The 18784-nt window shown below is 37.1% G+C and overlaps 1 protein-coding gene across 1 annotated transcript in view; it reads right to left on the bottom strand.

Moving 5' to 3' along the window:
* Positions 1-2431: 2431 nt before the first annotated feature.
* KIF25 (kinesin family member 25) overlaps positions 2432-18784 on the bottom strand; it is a 105395-nt gene continuing 89042 nt past the window's right edge. The window contains exons 4-7 of the mRNA XM_044675482.1: positions 13953-14129; positions 12084-12235; positions 4657-4812; positions 2432-2589 (exon numbers count right to left, since the gene is read on the bottom strand). Coding sequence (XP_044531417.1) covers positions 2432-2589; positions 4657-4812; positions 12084-12235; positions 13953-14129 — 643 coding nt within the window. The remainder of the gene's footprint in view (positions 2590-4656; positions 4813-12083; positions 12236-13952; positions 14130-18784) is intronic.

The following is an 18784-nucleotide window of genomic DNA, read 5'->3' as shown; positions in this document are numbered from 1 at the left end:
AATTAATTTGTTACATTTAAATTCCCAGTTTAACTCCCTTCCTCCAAACATTCCTCCCTCCTTTATAGAAGGCATTGTGTGACAAATATTTATATATATATCTATATTAGATATAGATATATATATAAATTATGTTTTACTTATTTCTATTGTATAGTTGGAAAATCTTGAACCCCTAAAACTACATTACCCAAAATTCCTTTCTGTATTACCCACAATGCTTTTCCCTTTGTGTACGTTCATATCTTCACATGTTGGTTATAAGTTCTGAAGCTCCACCTTGCTCTTCTTTCTCCCTTTTTTGTTCGCGCAAGTGGGCTGAATAGCTTGGACTCTTACTTTAATTATTATTAATAAACTTTTAAAATATAATGCTTGGAATATTGGATATTAATTTTAAAATCCACACTGTTTATCAATTCTTTTTCTGGAGGTGAACATACACAAGTCATTCTCCAAATAATATTCTTTTCTGCCTTAGAACAAATACAACAAACAAATAATATTCTTTCCCCTATTCTTTTGAGAATATTAAATGCACCAAATAGTTGGAGTGTTTTGCATCTCTCTGCCCTCTACTACTCCAAAGATTTCTAGTGTATTCTGTTTCCATTGTCAGGGAAGGTTAGGGCTTCCAAAACAGATGATCATTTCTTCTTTGCTTCTTCTCTCTTGAGAATTAGCCAGTAGAATGATGTTCTCTATATCTGATACTGAGTTCAATTAATGCTTGTTTAGTTAATAACTGTACAGATAATGAAATCAGCTGATTTTACAACTAGTCTGCCATGAATTGTTACTGGTGCACGGACCTAGGGAAATGTGAATTGGGGACTGAGTGAGAAAATATTTATTAAGTGCTTGTTAGGTGCCAATGCAAGATGGCCTCTGTTCTCAAAGAGCTCACATGCTAACTCTTGAAAGAAAGTTCACCTGCAGGATGGATAGACAGACTCGGGAGTCCCTAGGTTATGTCATTAGGTCAGGTGGGGAGAAGAGGGTCCTCCAGGTAAAGCTTAAAGATCTTAGGAGGCAGAGACAGTGATGATGGTTAAAGCCTGATAGCCCTCCATTTCCATGGAAAGAAAAGTGAGATGAGGGCGAACTCTCACCTTGTCCATGACTTCTGGGACTGCCTGGTATGGGGGGGAGAGGAGGTGGGGATTAGGAAGGCAAAGAGGGGAAAGGGCACTCCCAATGGTGGCTACTCCATGTGTTTGAAGAAATGCTTCATTTACTTCTGGATTGCTTTGTGTATGATGATTAAGGGGACATAAACCTCACAGACCTCTCATTATGTGACATAGCTGGGGACCCTGCAGGAGTCTTGGCTTGGCACATGGAACACCAACCAAAGAGTTGTTTAGTCTGTGTTAACTAGAGACTAGAGAACAACCACTCCTCCCCTGTAACACTGGAATGAAGGAAATTTGGATTTTTTTTTCTCATCCATATATAAACCATTCACACTACTAAGTCACCACCACATGTGAGACATCTCTTCATTACCCCATGACAAAGCCTCCCATTTTCAGAGCCAAAATTAAGTTGCTGGTAAGAATTAAGCGATGTTCCTAGCCTTGTCTTTTCCTGTGTGATGACTGTCTCCCATGGCCAAGGGCATGAGCCATCCTGAGTTCCCAAGAGAGGACATGACCCTCTGTGGAAACCGACTGGCACCCAGAATGGTTTATTCGACCTCACATCCCTCTTCTTCAAGGACAGAGATGCGGACAACCTCACACTTTCTAAACCTAGCTCCATGGGGGATGTCTAGAGTCAAATATAGTTAGCCACATGTGTTACCAATTATGATATTTGAAAAACCTGAGGAAGGCAGTCTTTTGGGGGAATTGCAGCTCCTGCTATTAAATTTGATTTGCTAACCAGTTTCTTTCCATATAAGTGTTAAATTTATGACTTAAATTTTTTAAAGGGAATTAAAATGAATGTTGTGACCCTATTTGACACAGCTGGAAATTATTTGTTGCAGATTTAGGCCTGATGATCCTTTGCATAGTGGCTCTCTACCCACAGCCTCTCTTTCCCCCCTTCAGCTTGTTTGGATGCTCTAGGTTTTCTTTTCAGTTACAATTCCTTTCCTTTCCCCTGTTCTATCAATTGCACCATGGTGATCCAGCAAATGATCAATCTGATAAAATATCTCATTACCCCTTCCAACTCCTGTCCCTATCTCAAATCCTGGAACTTCTGGCTTCTTTGATGATTTGTTACCGATACTGTTTGGGAGCTCTTGTCAGTGTTTATTACTCCTCTCTTGGAATAAAACCATGTTTATGAAGTCCAAATGAAAAGAGTTTATTTTTTTTCTGGCAGCTTACTCTTTAAAGCCTGGCTCTCTGACAAGAAGATACATTTCAGGATGAGGAAGGAACTCATTAATAGTTTTAATCCATTAAAATCTTCTCTCTCATTTGGATTTGCCTGACACAAGCAGATTTCTTCTCTTGGCTTGGACTCTCTGAACTTGTCGGGCCCGACTTCCAAACCCCAGGGACTGCAGTGTTTCTGCCAAATACTTCTGGCAGGGGGACACACAGAGCAGCACCAATAACTTCGCATCACCCCCTTTTAATAAAAAACAAACAAACAAGTAAACACACACACATACATATGCACACACAAAGAGGGAGAAAATAATTGCTTATCCAATTAAGAAAATACAAGACAGGGGAAGCTGTTCCCAGCTTTCTGACTCTTCACTCTCCTCGGCCTTCTGGGTCAGCAAGATTCTGCATTCTATAGAAAAACACTTCCTATCTTTTCCCTCCTGCTCAGCTGCCTCATAGGGCCTCCTAAGACTATCAGAGCACACAGAACAAGGATTGATGGCCAGAAGGAAGCAGAATAAATGATCTGACTCCTTTCTCCATCCTTCTCCCCTGTGTCTTCTTCACTCCTGGTGAGCCAGTGACCTTCATCTACAAGCTTGAGTTGAGCACTTGTATGTGAGGAAGAATTTGCCTATCAATAATGATGATGAGAATAACAACAATCCTGTCACCTTCTGTGGATAGTGTTTTTAGCTTCGAAGCATTTTCATGTGTATTCCTTCATTTATTGTGTTCTTTTAGCCTCTCCCTTGAATGTTTCTTTTCATGGAAACTTTCTGCTGGACTGTGGGGAGAGAGGGACATCCTTTCCCTCTTTGCCTCCCTCTTCCAACTGGAGGTAAGGGGGAGAGTCTATAAAGCAATTCTCTGCTTTACACATATAACTTTTTGGGGCAGGCCTAATGAATGCAGAGGAAAGAGGGAGGAGAAGGGAAAAGGATAGTTTAAGAGGGAAGGAGAAAAAAGAAAGAAAAGGAGGAACATAACTCATGTAGGGTGAGATGGCAGAGTGCAGTCAACAGTTTCTTAGAATGCCACAGATTGGTGTGCCATGCTCACTAAGTATGGAGGACTCAACCTTCTTACCTACAAGTGTGAGATTCAATCAGTGGCCATTAAGTTTCTCATATGGGCCTACCACCATGGACAATGGAGAAGACACAGTCTTTCTCTTTAAGCACTTTTAATCCATTTGAGGGTACAAGAAACCCAGCTAGGAAATAATTAGTAACCAATATAAGATGATTTAAAATTAAGCGCTTAATTGTGCAGACCAAATTATGTGTGCCATGAGAGTTGAAAGAAGGAAAGATTAAAAATGTAGCAAGGGAAGGATTGATGGAGGAGGTGAATACTGAGACATGGGAAACAGCTAGGTGGTGCATTGAGTAGAGTGTTTGAATGGAGTCAGGAAGACCTGAATTCAAATCTAGCCTTAGACATGTATTAGCTGTGTGACACTAGGCTAATCATTTAACCTCCATCTGCCTCAGTCTCCTCAACAGAAAAATGGGAATTATAATAGCACCTGCCTCCCAGGGTTATCATGAGGATTAAATGAGATATTTTAAAAGTATTTAGCACATGGTTGATTGTTGTCCTTTGTATTGAAAGAGTATGAGTGACATCAGTGGTGATCTTTCGACTCATGCATAAATTAGATTAAGCGAGGCAAAGTTGCACAAAGTTGTACACTTCACTCTTTTTTCCAGAGTCATCAAAGTCTAGTGGCAAGACAAAAGTCAGGATGGACGGGTGATGGCTTGGGATGAGGAGATGACCTTGGCTTTATCTGGCACATGGTAAACATTTAATACATGCTTATTTTTTCTTCTTCCTCCCTTGAAGAATAAATGTGTGTGTGTGTGTGTGTGTGTGTGTGTGTGTGAAAGAGAGAGAGAGAGAGAGAGAGAGAGAGAGAGAGAGAGAGAGAGAGAGCATGTTAGAATTTGGAGTCAGAGGGACTCAAAGTCCAGCTCTCCTTCTTACTAAAGGAATTACTGTGGGCAAAACATTTAACTTCTCTGGGGCTCAGTTTCCTCATCTATAAAATGAGAGGGTTAGACTAGATGATTTTTGAGGTCTCTTTCCAGCTCTAAATCTAGGATCCCTCCAATGCATGGGGGGAGATCATTCAAGGGGAAAAGTAGACCCAGGATCAGTGTGATCACTAAGCATGATGAAAATATGACTTTGGTCTTACATGGTTGGCAGAGACTCCACTGAGTACTTCCAGAATAGCCTTCTGGTACAGAATGAAAAAATCAAAGACTAGGAGGCATGAGGAGAGAAAGAGAGTTACCTATGGAATCCTGTAGGAGGTGGGTGAGTTTGCTGTTGCGATAAGGAATGTGACCACGGTGCTCTGACAGGGCACCTAGAACATCTGCTAGGGCTGCTAAGCTTCGATTTATAAACGAGGTCTCCCTCAGGACACTCCCTGTCACTCCAGACATACCTAAGGGAAACCAAAGCCACATTCCATTCTTACTTGCCTTTTGAATTTAAGGGGTTTTGGGGGGGGAGGAGGAGATGGGACTAAATACCACAGAGTATCATTGAAAAACTGTATCAAAAAAATCAGAATAAAGATTTCACAGGAAAGATCCTCTGTAATTTTATTTAGTGTTGTTTCACATGGAGAGTATATTAAAACAATCCATTAACTTTCCTATAATGAGCTATATAGCCACCAGCTAAAAGTCTTGGCAATTAAAACCAAGTGTTCCTTTATAATATGGGCTCTATGCATGAACACATGGGTCGGGGTGGACATGATTGAGGGTGTAGACTCGAAACTACCACACTAATGCAACTACCAACAATTTGGAAATTGGTCTTGATCAAGGACACATGACAAAACTAGTGGAAATGCGCATGGGTAGGGGGGGNTAAATATAATCACAAGAAATTTCATTTTCCATGAGCATTTTCTCTTACCAGTAGCATTTTTTTTTCATGGAAAACATAATCCCTGGCTGTGGTTTTGTCAAGTCTTTTCCCATGTAATTAGTCATAAGTTTCTGGCCCTTTCACAGGCCACCCAATCTCATCACCTGCTGGGTGTGCCCTGCCCCTCTATACAAACAACTCAATTAAGTTCAATTTAGCATTTATTAAACACTTATTATTTGCAAGGCATTAAGACACAAACAAACAAGAACAACCCCTTCTCTCAATATCATTCTTCACTGTAAGTCTACATGAAATATATGCAAAGTAAATACAACGTAATTTGGGTATCAGAAGAGGGAAAGCAGTATTTGGGGAGCTTCAGGCAAGACCTTGTGTCGGGAGTATCCATAAACTGAGCCGTACAAGAAGCCAGGAATTCCAAGAGGTGAAAGTCAGGAGGGAGATCATTGCATGAGCAAGGTGGGAGATGGAATGTTATAGATGGGGAATGGCAAATGGACCAGGTTAAGTGGAATGCAGAACTTTGTGAGAGGGAGTTATGTGAAATAAAGCTGTACCAAAATGATGGATCCAGGTTGTCCAAGGTAGTCCATGCCACACTGAGAAGAGAGTGTTTTATCCTAGAGACAAAAGAAATCCACTGCAGCCTCATGAGAAGGAAAGTGACACATTAGGGTAGAACTTTGGAGAAGATGTCTATTTAGAGAGGACGGTCAAGAAAAGAGATAGATAGGCAGGGTGAGAAGCAACTGGGGAATTGCAGAACAAATGATAGTTTATAAATAGAAGGGAATACCATTGTGCTGTAAGAAATGACAAATGAAGTGATTTTAGAACCTGGGAAGACTTTTGTAAAAGCATACAGACTAAAATGAGAAAAATTAGAATAATTAATATAATAATAGCTACATTATAAAGACCAACAACTTTGGAAGATTTCAGAATTCTGATTGATGCAATGATCAATCACCATTCCATGGGATTCATGGTGAAATATGCTACCTGCCTACTGACTGGTAATGGACTTGGGGGTACAAAATGGAATATACATATTTTTTTGGCTATGACCCATGTGAAAATTGATTTTGTTTGGCTGAGTATTTGTTGTGAGAGTTTTGCTTTTCTTGCTTTTTTCAGTGAGAAGCAATGGGATAAGAAGGAAAGAAACTGACAATTGAAAAAATAAAATTAAGTTTTAAAAATTAGATAAAATATTTCTAACAATTAGATTTATTCAAAATTGGAATGGGCTGCCTTGGAAGGTAGTAGGTTTCACTAGCAAATGCTGGATGGCTTCTTGCTGGCTATGATAGGAAGGTATCCTGTTCAAGTACAATTTGGACTAGTTGATCTCTGAGCTCTCTTCTACTTTCAAGATTCTGAGGGGAGGCAATAAGATGATAGAGGCACTTTACTCTTGAGAACCTTGGCAGTAAAAAGATATTGGTCAAGCAGGCAAGAGAGTCAAAGCCTTTTGTTTGTTTTTAAAGATATCATGTAGTATGTTTATAGACAGAACATAAGCACTAGAGAGTGTGTTGATTCAAGAGACCAAGGGAAAATAATGGAACAAGGCCTTTAAAAAAAAGCAGGAGGAGATTAAAATTGCCCATTTTTATAGCACTTTATATAGTTTACAAACCATTTTACTCACAAAAACTAACTGATGTAGGTAGTACAAGGAGCAGTATATTCATTCATTCAAAAGGGAATAACGGAAAGGGAGAAAGAATTGGAAAGGGCGGGGGAAGAAGATTAAGAGAATTAGTTCCAAGCAAAACCAACTGTAAGGATATATAAAAATGAAAGCTCTTTCTGAAGTGGCAAAGAATTGAAATCTGAGGGGGTGATCATTGGAAAATGGCTTAACTTGTTACAGAATATAAACATGAGGGAATACTATTGTACAATAAGAAAATACAGATACATATATATGCATGTATGTATGCATTACACAAACACATATATGTGCATATTTCTTTTGGACATGGCCAATGCAAAAACTTATTCTCCTTGACTATACATGTTTGTATGAGTAGTGCTTTCATTCACTATTGGGAGAAGGAAGAGAGAAAAAGATTTTTGCTGACTGATAGAAAAAATAGAGTTCTGAGGAGACAGATGTATCCTCTCCCCATTCTAGAATGTAAAAAATTTATCCTTGTTTTAGTCCTTTATGAACATTCATTTGGGTTTAACTTTTTAATATTTCTTTTAACTCTTGTGTTTGAATTTCAAGGAACCTCTAGATTCAGGCCCCCTCATCTGTCCTCCCTGGATCTGTGACTCAGAACTAGTTAGTAGGTAAAAAAATCTTCAGTTGGAATCTAGCCTTGTGTCTTGCATAAAGTTGTAGTGATCCATATGGGTCAAGGACCTCATCTTCCCCTTGGGTACTAAAAATGCACCAAACTCCTGGCTAGACCTCATACCCAGAATCTTTAGATTTTTCTGTCTCTCTATGCCAATCAGGGCTGGATAAACGACTCACTGTGATTTCTTCTTGGATTTCTCAATCAAGATTCATTCTGGTTCATTATCTAGATCTATTTGAAGGAGTTTTGGAGGAACATTCACTGTACTTTTTCCTGATACTCTGCTTTCTGGGCTCTGCCCAGTATGCGTATTCTTGTAGATAAGGAAATGAAGGCTCACAGCATTTGAGTTACCCAAGAGCACATAAACTGGTTAAGTGGTAAAACAAGAACTTAATCCCAGGTGTTCTGGCTCTGGAAAAATGCTTGTTAATACACCAGCTGTCATGGCTGGACCAATTGCAGATGTGGCAATCTTCCTCTATGATAGAAGGAAAGCTATCAAGGATAAAGGAGAGTCCAAATAAGTAGAGCTATGCAAGGTGGATTGAAAGAGGTTAAAAAAAAGGGGGGGAATTAAAAGGACCTGGATTTTATCTGGCTCTGCTATGGCCTCAAGAAAGTCATTTAACCCCATTTAGGCCTGAATTTCGCTACTTGCAAAAATGTGGGGATTGGACTTGATGACCTCTAAGTTCTATCCTGTCTGTATTCTTTTCTTGCATTAGTGTCTCCTATATGATGTCTATATAGGTTTTCTTTTTGGGCTTCTTGGAATATTGGTTTTCATGGATTCTCTGATTGATCTGTGACTTTATTGGTGAGATTATTCCCTCCATCAACACATATTGATTTGTACAACCTATTTTCACAACATGGGAGCAAGTTGGCTCATAACTTGTGAGAGTCATGGCTCATTATTGGAAGAGTACAGAAGTAAATGGCCAGGTAAGATTCTAAGGAATCTGAAGAGGTTCAACTGTGGTAATCTAGTGCCCATCCCAATCCCTTTCCTTTCCTTTTTGTAAATTTTATTTTAAAATTGTATTTATTTATTTGTTTGTAAAATATTTTTCATGTTTACAAGATTCATTTTCTTTGCCTCCCGTCCTTCCTCCCCCCTCCCAGAACCAACACAAATGTTGACTTGATACCTATTTCCATATTATTCATTTTTGCTATAGAGTGATTTTTAAGGCCTAAACCCTAAATCACATACCTATATGTACATGTGATAAGTAATGTCATATGTTTTGCTTTTGCATTTCTACTCCCATAGTTCTTTCTCTCAATGTGGATAGCATTCTTTTACATAAGTCCTTTAGGAGTGTCCTGGCTTGTTGCATTGCTATTAGTAGCAAAGGCCATTACATTGGTTTTTTCCACAATGTTTTACTTTCTGTGTACAATGTTCTCCTGCTTCTGCTCATTTCACTTGCATCAGTTCATTGAGGTCCTCATGTAGAAAGCCTCCAGATCATCAATCCTTTCAGCACAATAGTATTTCATCACCATCATATACCACAATTTGTTCAGTTATTCCCCAATCAAGAGACACCCACTCATTTTCCAATTTTTTGCCACCACAAAGAGTGCAGCTATGAATATTTTTGTAAAAGTATTTTTTCCTTATTATTTCTTTGGGGTACAAACCCAGCAGTGGTATGACTAGATCAAAGGGCAGGCAGTCTTTTTTTTTTAAAACCCTTGTACTTCGGTGTATTGGCTCCTAGGTAGAAGAGTGGTAAGGGTGGCCAATGGGGGTCAAGTGGCTTGCCCAGGGTCACACAGCTGGGAAGTGGCTGAGGCCGGGTTTGAACCTAGGACCTCCTGTCTCTAGGCCTGACTCTCACTCCACTGAGCTACCCAGCTGCCCCTGCAGGCAGTCTTTTAAAGCCCTTTGGGCACAGTTTCAAATTGCCTTCCAGAATGGTTGAATTAATTTACAACTCCACCAAAAATGCATTAATGTCCCAATTTTGCCACATCCCCACCAACATTTATTACTTTCTTTGCTGTCATATATAGGTGTGGAGCAGTAACTAACCATTGTTTAGATTTTTATTTCTCTAATCACGAGAGATTTAGAACACTTTTTTTCATGTGCTTATTGATATTTTTTATTTCTTTATCTGAAAACCACCTTTTCATGTCCCCTGACTGTTTGTCAATTGAGGAATGGCACTTTTTTAAATACAATTAACTTAGCTCATTATAAATTTGAGAGCTGAGAACTTTGTCAGAGGTTTTTGTTATAAATTTTTTTCCAGTTTGTTGTTTCCCTTCTAATTTTGGTTGCATTGGTTTTGTTTGTACAAAACCTTTTTAATTTAATAAATCAAAATTATTCATTTTATGTTTTGTAATGTTCTCTCTGTTTTGCTTGGCCTTAAATTCCTTCCTTTCCCACAGATCTGACAGATACACTATTCTATGTTCACCTAATTTTTTTATGATTTTCCTCTTTATATTTAAGTCATTTACCCACTCTGAGTTAATCTTGGTAAATGGTGTAAGATGTTGATCTAAGCCTAATTTCTCCCAGACTGTTTTCTAATTCTCCCAGCAGTTTTTGTCAAATAGTGGGTTATTGTCCCAAAAGGTGGGATCTTTGGGTTTATCAAACACTATCTTGCTACTGTCATTTACTCCAAGTCTATTCCATTGATCCACCCTTCTATCTAAGCCAGTACCATAGAGTTTTGATGATCACTGCTTTATAGTATAGTTTGAGATCTAGTAAAGCTAGGTCTCCAACCTTTATTTGTTGTTGTTGTTATTTCCCTTGATATTCTTGATCTTTTGTTCTTCCAGATTAACTTTGTAATAATTTTTCTAATTTTATAAAAAAGTGTTTTGATAGTTTGATATAGGTATAGCACTGAATAAGTAAATTGGTTTAGGTAGGATTGTCATTTTTATTATATTAGTTCGTCCTACCCATGAGCAATTGATGTTTTTCTAGTTATTTAGATCTAGTTTTATTTGTGTGAAGAGTGTTTTGTTCATATGTTCGTATAATTCCTGAATTTGTCTTGGCAAGTAGATTCCCAGGTATTTTATCTTAACTGGAGTAACTCTTGCAGCTGGGTTTTGTAAGAAACATATAGGAATGCTGATGATTTATGTGGGTTTATCCAATTCCTTTCCAATGTGTTCTGTGTAACCTTGGATGCAAGCACCCTTCCTTCCCAATTCATCAACCTTTTAAATTCCAATGTTCACTTTTACTCACCTCAGCAACACACATAACCTTGATCTCTTCACCAAATACTCAGACAACCTTAAAATTTCTTAATCTGATCCTAACCTCCTATCATTCCATTTCTCCTTGTGCCTCATCCTTCCTAAACATAAAATTTATCCTCTGAAATTATTTGATCATTCCTTCCTTCACTGATTTCCTAGTCCATTGTCCCTTCTCTGGTCTTACTTTCCTTCTTTCAAAGTCTTAATGCTATAGTAAACCAGATCAATCCTTTTCTCCTTGACTTACATAGGCTCATCCCTTGCCAACCCTTCCCCACCCCCCACCATCCTCTATTCCCCCACTATCTCCTTTCTCTCCTACTTTTATGTTGCCTAATGCTGAATGCTGCTAAAAGAAGTCATATAACTGACTGAGTTCATGGCAAATGAACAAAAAAATTGTTATTTTAATCTTAACTGGGTTCAACATTACCCTTTTCCTTTGCTCCAATTTTAGCAGAAAAAGTGATTTTCCATGCCAAAGTCAGGCTTCCCCTTTAACAATCCCATCCCAGTTTCTAATATTCAATTTCTTTTCATTTACTGGCTTCTTCCCAACTGCATGGAAACATGTCCATTATTAAAAACTCCTCACTTAACCCTGTCATCCCCCTCAAGTTCTTCTTCCTCTTACAATTAACTCTTAGAAAATACCACCCGCACCTATTCTACATTTTCACATCTCAGCCACTTTTCTGTCTTATCTGTCTATATATGTTCTCATGCTGAATTAAGAAACTCCAGTGGCTTAAATTGTTGCTCTTATGCAGATGAAAATCTTTGTATTGAAAATCCCCCAGAGGAAGCTAGGTGGTTCATCTGATAGAGCACCAGGGTTCAAATCTGACCCACAGATACTCCCTGACTATGTGGCCCTGGACAAGTCATTCAGTCCTGTTTGTCTAGCCCTAGCTCTGCTGTCTTAGAGTTGTTATTAGGATAGAAGGTAAGGATTTAAAAAAAGAAAAAGAAAAAACTGGATAAGCTCTGAGCAGAGTCCTTATTCCATCAGGAAAAAGGGCACCCAGATACCACAGAAGACTATATAGTAAGGGCATGCTGGGGCAGATCAAAAGCCTTTTAAGGCTCCACGAGACTGAGCCTGTAATGCAATAGAGATCACTGTCACAGGGGATAAGGACAAACCTTCCATTTTTCAACTTGATTCAACAAACATTAATTAATACCTACGATTTCCAGGAGAAACAATGAACTGCAAATTATTTTAGAAATAGCTCACTTTACTTACCACAGCTATCGAAAGGGACAGATATTGTGAGAGTAATTGTAACTACCAAGTGAGAGCGGGAAGAATCAGCATGAACCAATGTGGGGTGTCTCACTCTGAGTTGCAGACTTTTATTGATAAGCTTCATAAATTCAGCAGGACTTTCCACAAGCCTGAAGGATGAATCATCATTAGGTAACAGCTTTTGAAGAAAATAAAGTGTTCTACAGTTAACTCACCCTTCTAAGTTTGCCAGGGGCAAAGCAGAGAGATCTACCCCTATTCCCAACTTCTCATACACAATACAGCTTAGCAGAATTCCATTATATAAACTAGCTAGTTTGTTTAAAAAATAAGTCTGAAAACCCAGTTACAAAGCACGTTTATAATTAAAGTCAAAGCGATTTTACTTGCTCTGTGGTATTTATTTTTAGCAACCAGTTTGGGGGGATAATCTGGATTTTGCTCAGTGGTTTGCACAAAAAATATTACCTTCACATGGGACTACAGGGTATTCTGGACTTCTTTAAAAAGTAGTTTCTATTCAAATGAAGGATTAACAGAAATTTATTGAAGACCCTCAGAAAATGATGGCTACATATCTGAATCTACTGTCATTGTCTTCTCTGCCTATCAATTAATATCTCATTGATTTTGGCTCACCTCTCTCTCTCTCTCTCTCTCTCTCTCACACACACACACACACACACACACACACACACACACACACACACGCACACATACACACACTTTCTCTCTCTCATCTACTTTAGTTAGTTATTTTTAGTAATAATTTTTCTAGCATTTATTATTAGACTTTAACAAGAGTCATTATCAAAGATGCAAACTGTAGTAACCTAAGAAGGGTGTAGGGCCAAAGTGAGAACAACTTGAAAGGAGTTAGTCTTACAAATGTGAGTGGGCTTATAGACAATGTTAACACTTAGAAATCCTTACTGCTCAGTTTGAGAATATGTGTAATGTATCATTCTGCGTTTTTCTACATTTTAAAATTTCCTTCTCTCTTGGATTTCAAGTATTGGCCTGCCTCTGTTTCAAGCAAATCTTTTAGGTGAAAATTTAGATGAATAAGATATATAAATTTTAAGTAATTATTTGCTCAGTAAAGTAATTCTTCATTTCTTATTTTATGTAATAATAATAATAATAAATAGCTAGCATTTATAGATATATATTTTTCAAGTTTGCAATGTGTTTTTAAAGTATTTTATTTTATCTTTATAACAACCCTGAGAGATAGGTGCTATTATTATCCATATTTTATAAAGGAGAAAACTGAGGTAGACAGAGTCTGTGAATTGCCCCAAGTTACGCAGCTAATAAATATCAGCAGCTGAATTTGAACTCAGATTTTCCTGATTCCAAATTCAGAACTCTACCCACTGAACCACCTGGCAATTGCCATAGGAACCTTTTCAAATAAGAAGCTCCTCTAATTCTTTAACAGGATTCCTTTTATATCTGCTCAATTTACATAAACTGTTTAAAAACATATCTATAACAAAGTCAGCTACCACTCCAATGCATCATTTAAAGAAAACATCATGGATCAGTTGACTTATAAAGACCAAATGTAAAGTGTATAACTTGTATAGTCACTTAAGAAAAACAAATCCCTTCCACTGAAAAGATACTCTGCATAGTGTCTTAAGTAACCCAAATATCGCTGGCTTTGGAAGCCAAGTACTTCGACCTTTTTGACCATGATGATATGACTTTATAGATTGGGGAGTAATAATAATCTTCCTAGGGCACCTGTCACCCCATGGCTGATCTGGATGGTCTTCCCACTCTCACTGTGCCATATGTTTCCTTCTTACCTGGCAGAAGAAGAAACCTTTCCAATAGGAGGATATATGTTGTACTCACTCATAGGCCAACAGAGGCACATTGCTCTTTCCTTCCTTGGTTGTGATTACATCACGTTTCACACCAACTATTGTTCCAGAGCTGTCTTTGGCCAGAAGGTCAAAGAGTTCATTATTATATACTTCAACTATAGAAACTTCAACCCTGGGGTTCACCACTGGATTTTTTGAAAGAAGTCTAGGTAGGAGTTGGAGAAGGACAAGGGAAGGGAAAGAGAAGGGAGAACAGGGGGAAAAAATAGATAAGATTAAAAAAAAGACCAAAGGGCATCCCACCATTCGTTGTAAGATGGATAGAATCCCATAAATCTTTTAGAGTCTTAACATCTAATCGTATGATAATTTTGTGCTAACATCAAGTATATAAACCCAATATGAACACAGACATGGTCTTTAAATTATGATGCAAATAGCTATTGATGCAAAGATTTTATCTGGGCTATGGTCAAACCAACTGTTAACAACAGGTACTTTTAGAATACTAAATATTTTTATAATGAAGAGCACAAAAGGCATGTTTCCTTGATATAGAAACTGTGGTATATGAGTTTTTAGCACCAGATAGATTTCTAAGAACAGCAAGTATGGCAGCTTTTAGCACTGCTACATGTTTTCTAGGTTCCCTTGAAATACATTCTATTTTTGTTGAGATTTACTATGGTGATCCCTATTTTTTCCACAAATCCTACAATTAAATAGCTCTTTTTAAGATGACTTCTCATGACCTCCTTAAAATTACTGTTATTCTATCTTAACTGCTAGCCCATTCAGGACTTTGTCATCTTTTCAGGGTTTGTTATCTAGTACTTATGTATAACATAGATCCATGTTTTATTCCAGGGCTGTAGGGTAAGCTTTAGAATACTGAAGGACTCCTGATTCTTTTTATATTCAAGAGTCACATAAAAGAATATTGTAAGAACTGTACTGGGAGATTATGATGGCAGGATTTCTTCCTACAGGAAGAAACTTCATCCTAGCTCTCTCTTGGTCAAATGGAGTGGTTTTCAGCCAGAATAAGAAAACAAATGACCAAGAAAAAATGCAAAGTAATAGCAAGAAACTATGACAATAGTGTCAGGAAAGGTACGGTCTAGAAAGAGCAAAAACTTATGAAAAACACTAAGAACAAATCAACAAGTTTTCTTTTTGTGTGTGTGTTGATGAGGATAATTATTATACTCTATTATACTCATAGTTAAAAGTAAAAGGAGGAGGATATGAGCCTAGAATTTATGACAGATGTTATAATATTAACAAGCAAGGGAAGGAAAGCAGTTTCTATTTTCTTTCATCTTCTTTATCAAGGAGAATGCTCTTCAAATTGCAAAGGGCAGAAGAAATTAACTCTCAAAGGAGGAGATGAGGTAATATGCACACTGCTGCTTCCCTTCAAATGAATGTCTTTAAACCTTGACAATTACATCTGAGAAATCTGAAAAAAACTGGAAATAGGATCCCTCTACTATCATAATCTCATCTCTGAGGAATCAGGGAAACTGAGAGAAATTGTTAAACACTAGAGATAGATCTACCACCACCACCTTCCTACCCCCCCCCAAAAGAAAGGTAAATTCTAGAAACTATAGACCAATGAGTATAATGTTAACCTTATAAAACTCTAGAATGGATAAATGGCTAGTGAATTCTTAGAAAAGAAAACAGAGAATTAATTTGAACGGGTTCATATCACATTGGCTTAAATTGGTTTCTTTTTCAATTCCTTCCATCAATATGCTTTTTGGTTTTGTTCTTACTGATTTAGGCTAGCAGATAATATGGAATCAAAATTCTTTATCTGGATTTCAGTTAGACATTTGACAAAATCTCTCTCATCTTTTTAAATTTTATTCTGGACATATCTAGTGATTTCTGTAGTTCAGGGAACTTTTGGTGAGAAATTTTCTGTATTAACGTGAATTTGTACCTCCACTGTTAACATATGATCTTACAGAGGTGCCAGGAGCACTGAGCAATTAACTGAATTGCCTAAAGTCCCAGAATCTGTATAATGTATCAGAAATGGCTCTTGAACCCAAGTTTTCTTGACTCCTGGGTCATCTCTTTATCCACTATGCCATCTTGCCTATCATCATTATGGATTAACATGGGAAAAATGTGATCTGCCTTCTAAGGTTCTTCAACATATCCAAAGGTTGGGAGGAATGAAATTAGAAACTGAGATAGGTTTTGAAGCTAACTTTAGATACTCTTCAGAACTTTTTAAAAAAGTTTTTCTTTAAAAAACCAAACACTTCCCTTCTTTAGAACTTCTAATTATCTATAGAGACAAACATGTGTCAAATGAAAGCTCTCAAGTGCAAAATAAATTACCAGCATTGACTTTAAAATTCTTAAAACTCAAATGAGTTGATCAAGGGTCAATTTTCTTAGCCTCCTTTGGAGAATTTTCTTACTTCATATTTTAATTAGCCTGCTTTCTGCAATCAAAACTATCCATTGAATATACTCCAAATCTAATAGATCTGGAATCTCTCACCATATTTCTGAAAGGTTCTTTCTGAACAGTAATTATAAAGTATATTAGTATAGAAAAGGCTCTAAAATGAAAGGCATGATAAATGAGTTTCTGAATCTATATGCTACTTCAGAAAAGAGTTAGTTCCCAAGAATTAGCTATATTCTCTTTCTGTATCTTGGAGAATGACAGTCTAGGAGAAAAAAGTAAGAGAAAAACGTCACCTAGAAATCCAGAGCTGCTTGAATGACTGTACCAAGGAATACTGATTAATAGAATATTAATTTTTTAAGTCTTGGTATATGAAGTTTCAGTCCCATTTAACAATTTTTAAGAGAGCTAAATAAAGATTCAGAAGATATGTTTCAGATGACAAAATTGGGAGAGATACTGAAGGGAAAAATAAGGACTTTAAAAAAATATCATGAGGTTGGAATGATCAACTAAATAGATCAAATGAAATCTAATAGGTTTAAATGTAAAGGGAGCAGCTGGGTAGCTCAGTGGAGTGAGAGTCAGGCCTAGAGACAGGAGGTCCTAGGTTCAAAACCGGCCTCAGCCACTTCCCAGCTGTGTGACCCTGGGCAAGTCACTTGACCCCCATTGCCCACCCTTACCAATCTTCCACCTATGAGACAATACACCGAAGTACAAGGGTTTAAAAAAAAAAGGTTTAAATGTAAAGTCTTGAACTTGGGTTCAAAGAATCATCTATACAACTAAAGTTAAAAGGGATCTGAATTAAGAATGAATTTCAAGTAAAAAACAAGCTTAGATGTTTTAACTGACTGCAAATTCAGTATGTATTAACACTGTGATTTGTCATTTAATTGTCAATTAATGCCATCTTAGATTACATTAACACAAGAATGGTATTTATACAAGGTAGAATGGGTGATAGTTACAACTGTAATCCATGCTGGTCATACCCCATCTGGAACTGAGCATATTGTACTTAATTTGGGGCACCATATTTTAAGAGAGATTTTGAAAAATTGAAGCACAGAATAAAGAAAATAAATAAGACTGGTGTCATCACAAATCTATGTCACATAAAGATTGCTAGAGGAGCAAAGGTTAATTAGCCTGGGAAAAGGAAGATTTATGAAAGACATGATAACTATCTCTAACTACTTGAAGGCATAAACTTATATTGTACATATGTAGAGGACAGAATTGTGCCCAGGTGTGGAAATTTCAAGAATGTTGATTTTTGTTCCATATAAAGAATTTTCAAATAATTAGAACTATCAAAAAAATTGAGTAAGCTGCCTCATGTTACAGTTCCTTATTAAAGAAATTACTTTAAGACTAGGATATGTGATCATCCAGCAGAAGCATTATCTAGGGGATCCTTGTATGGGCCGACTTAAATGACCTCTAACACCTCTTTTCAATATAAGATTTTATTTAGGCACCTAAGAGTTTTCTGATGACCAACCAGCATGAAAGAAAAAAAAAAGAAAAAATGGGAAGAATAAAAGGAAAAGCTAATTTCTTTCAACAGAAAAAAAAGAATGAGAGAAGGTAAAACTTCTCTGTAATGTATCTTACATAATATATAGAGCACTTTTTATTTTAAAAAACCTTTTTCTTTGAGATGAGCAAATAAAAAATAGAAGGTTTAGATTTGCTAAATTATAAAGTTAAAGAAATAACTAAGGTCTTTAAACTTCCATTCATGCTCACCATTCAAAATATTCACCGCTCCTAGAGCAAATGGCACCACAAAAATCAGTTGGAGAATAACAAAAAAATAATCCTTTGTACTGGTAAGTAAAATTAATTTGGCATTCTTTCTGGAAAATGACTGTTAAATGGAAAATCTTGCTTGATAACATATATTTGCTTTATTACATTAAGCTGTGTCATCTCCTGTGATTTAGGGAGAAGACATAATTTTTGCTTAATTTTTTTCTTCAATTATTATCTCCGCCTAAAGATTCATCTATTTGGAATGTACTCCCTCCTCACCTCTGCCTCTTAAGCCTCCTAGCTTCCTTCAGGGCTCAGCTTAGGAGTCGCCTTCTGTTCAAAGCCTTCTCTGTTCCTCCCAGTTGCTAGCCCTTTGCCTCTCTCCAATTATAATTTATTTTGTACATATATAATCACACACATATACATGTAAGTATACACAGATGCACACATAGATTTTATACATATACATGTTATTTCCAAAGAACTGTAAGTTCTTTGAAGTCAAGGACGATTGGACTTTTTCCTTTTGTATCCCTAGTGAGCATCAGAACGCTTGGCACATAGTAGGTGCTAATAAATTCTTGTGATTATCTCTTTAATACTTGTCAGTTCTACATAGCTTCCTACATTAATTGCTCTAGGTAAATTTCTATACA

This window comes from Gracilinanus agilis, chromosome 4 (genome assembly GCF_016433145.1).
Source record: "Gracilinanus agilis isolate LMUSP501 chromosome 4, AgileGrace, whole genome shotgun sequence".
Classification (NCBI taxonomy): domain Eukaryota; kingdom Metazoa; phylum Chordata; class Mammalia; order Didelphimorphia; family Didelphidae; genus Gracilinanus; species Gracilinanus agilis.
The sequence above is the reverse complement of the archived record's forward strand: the minus strand, read 5'-3'. Positions and strand labels throughout refer to the sequence as shown.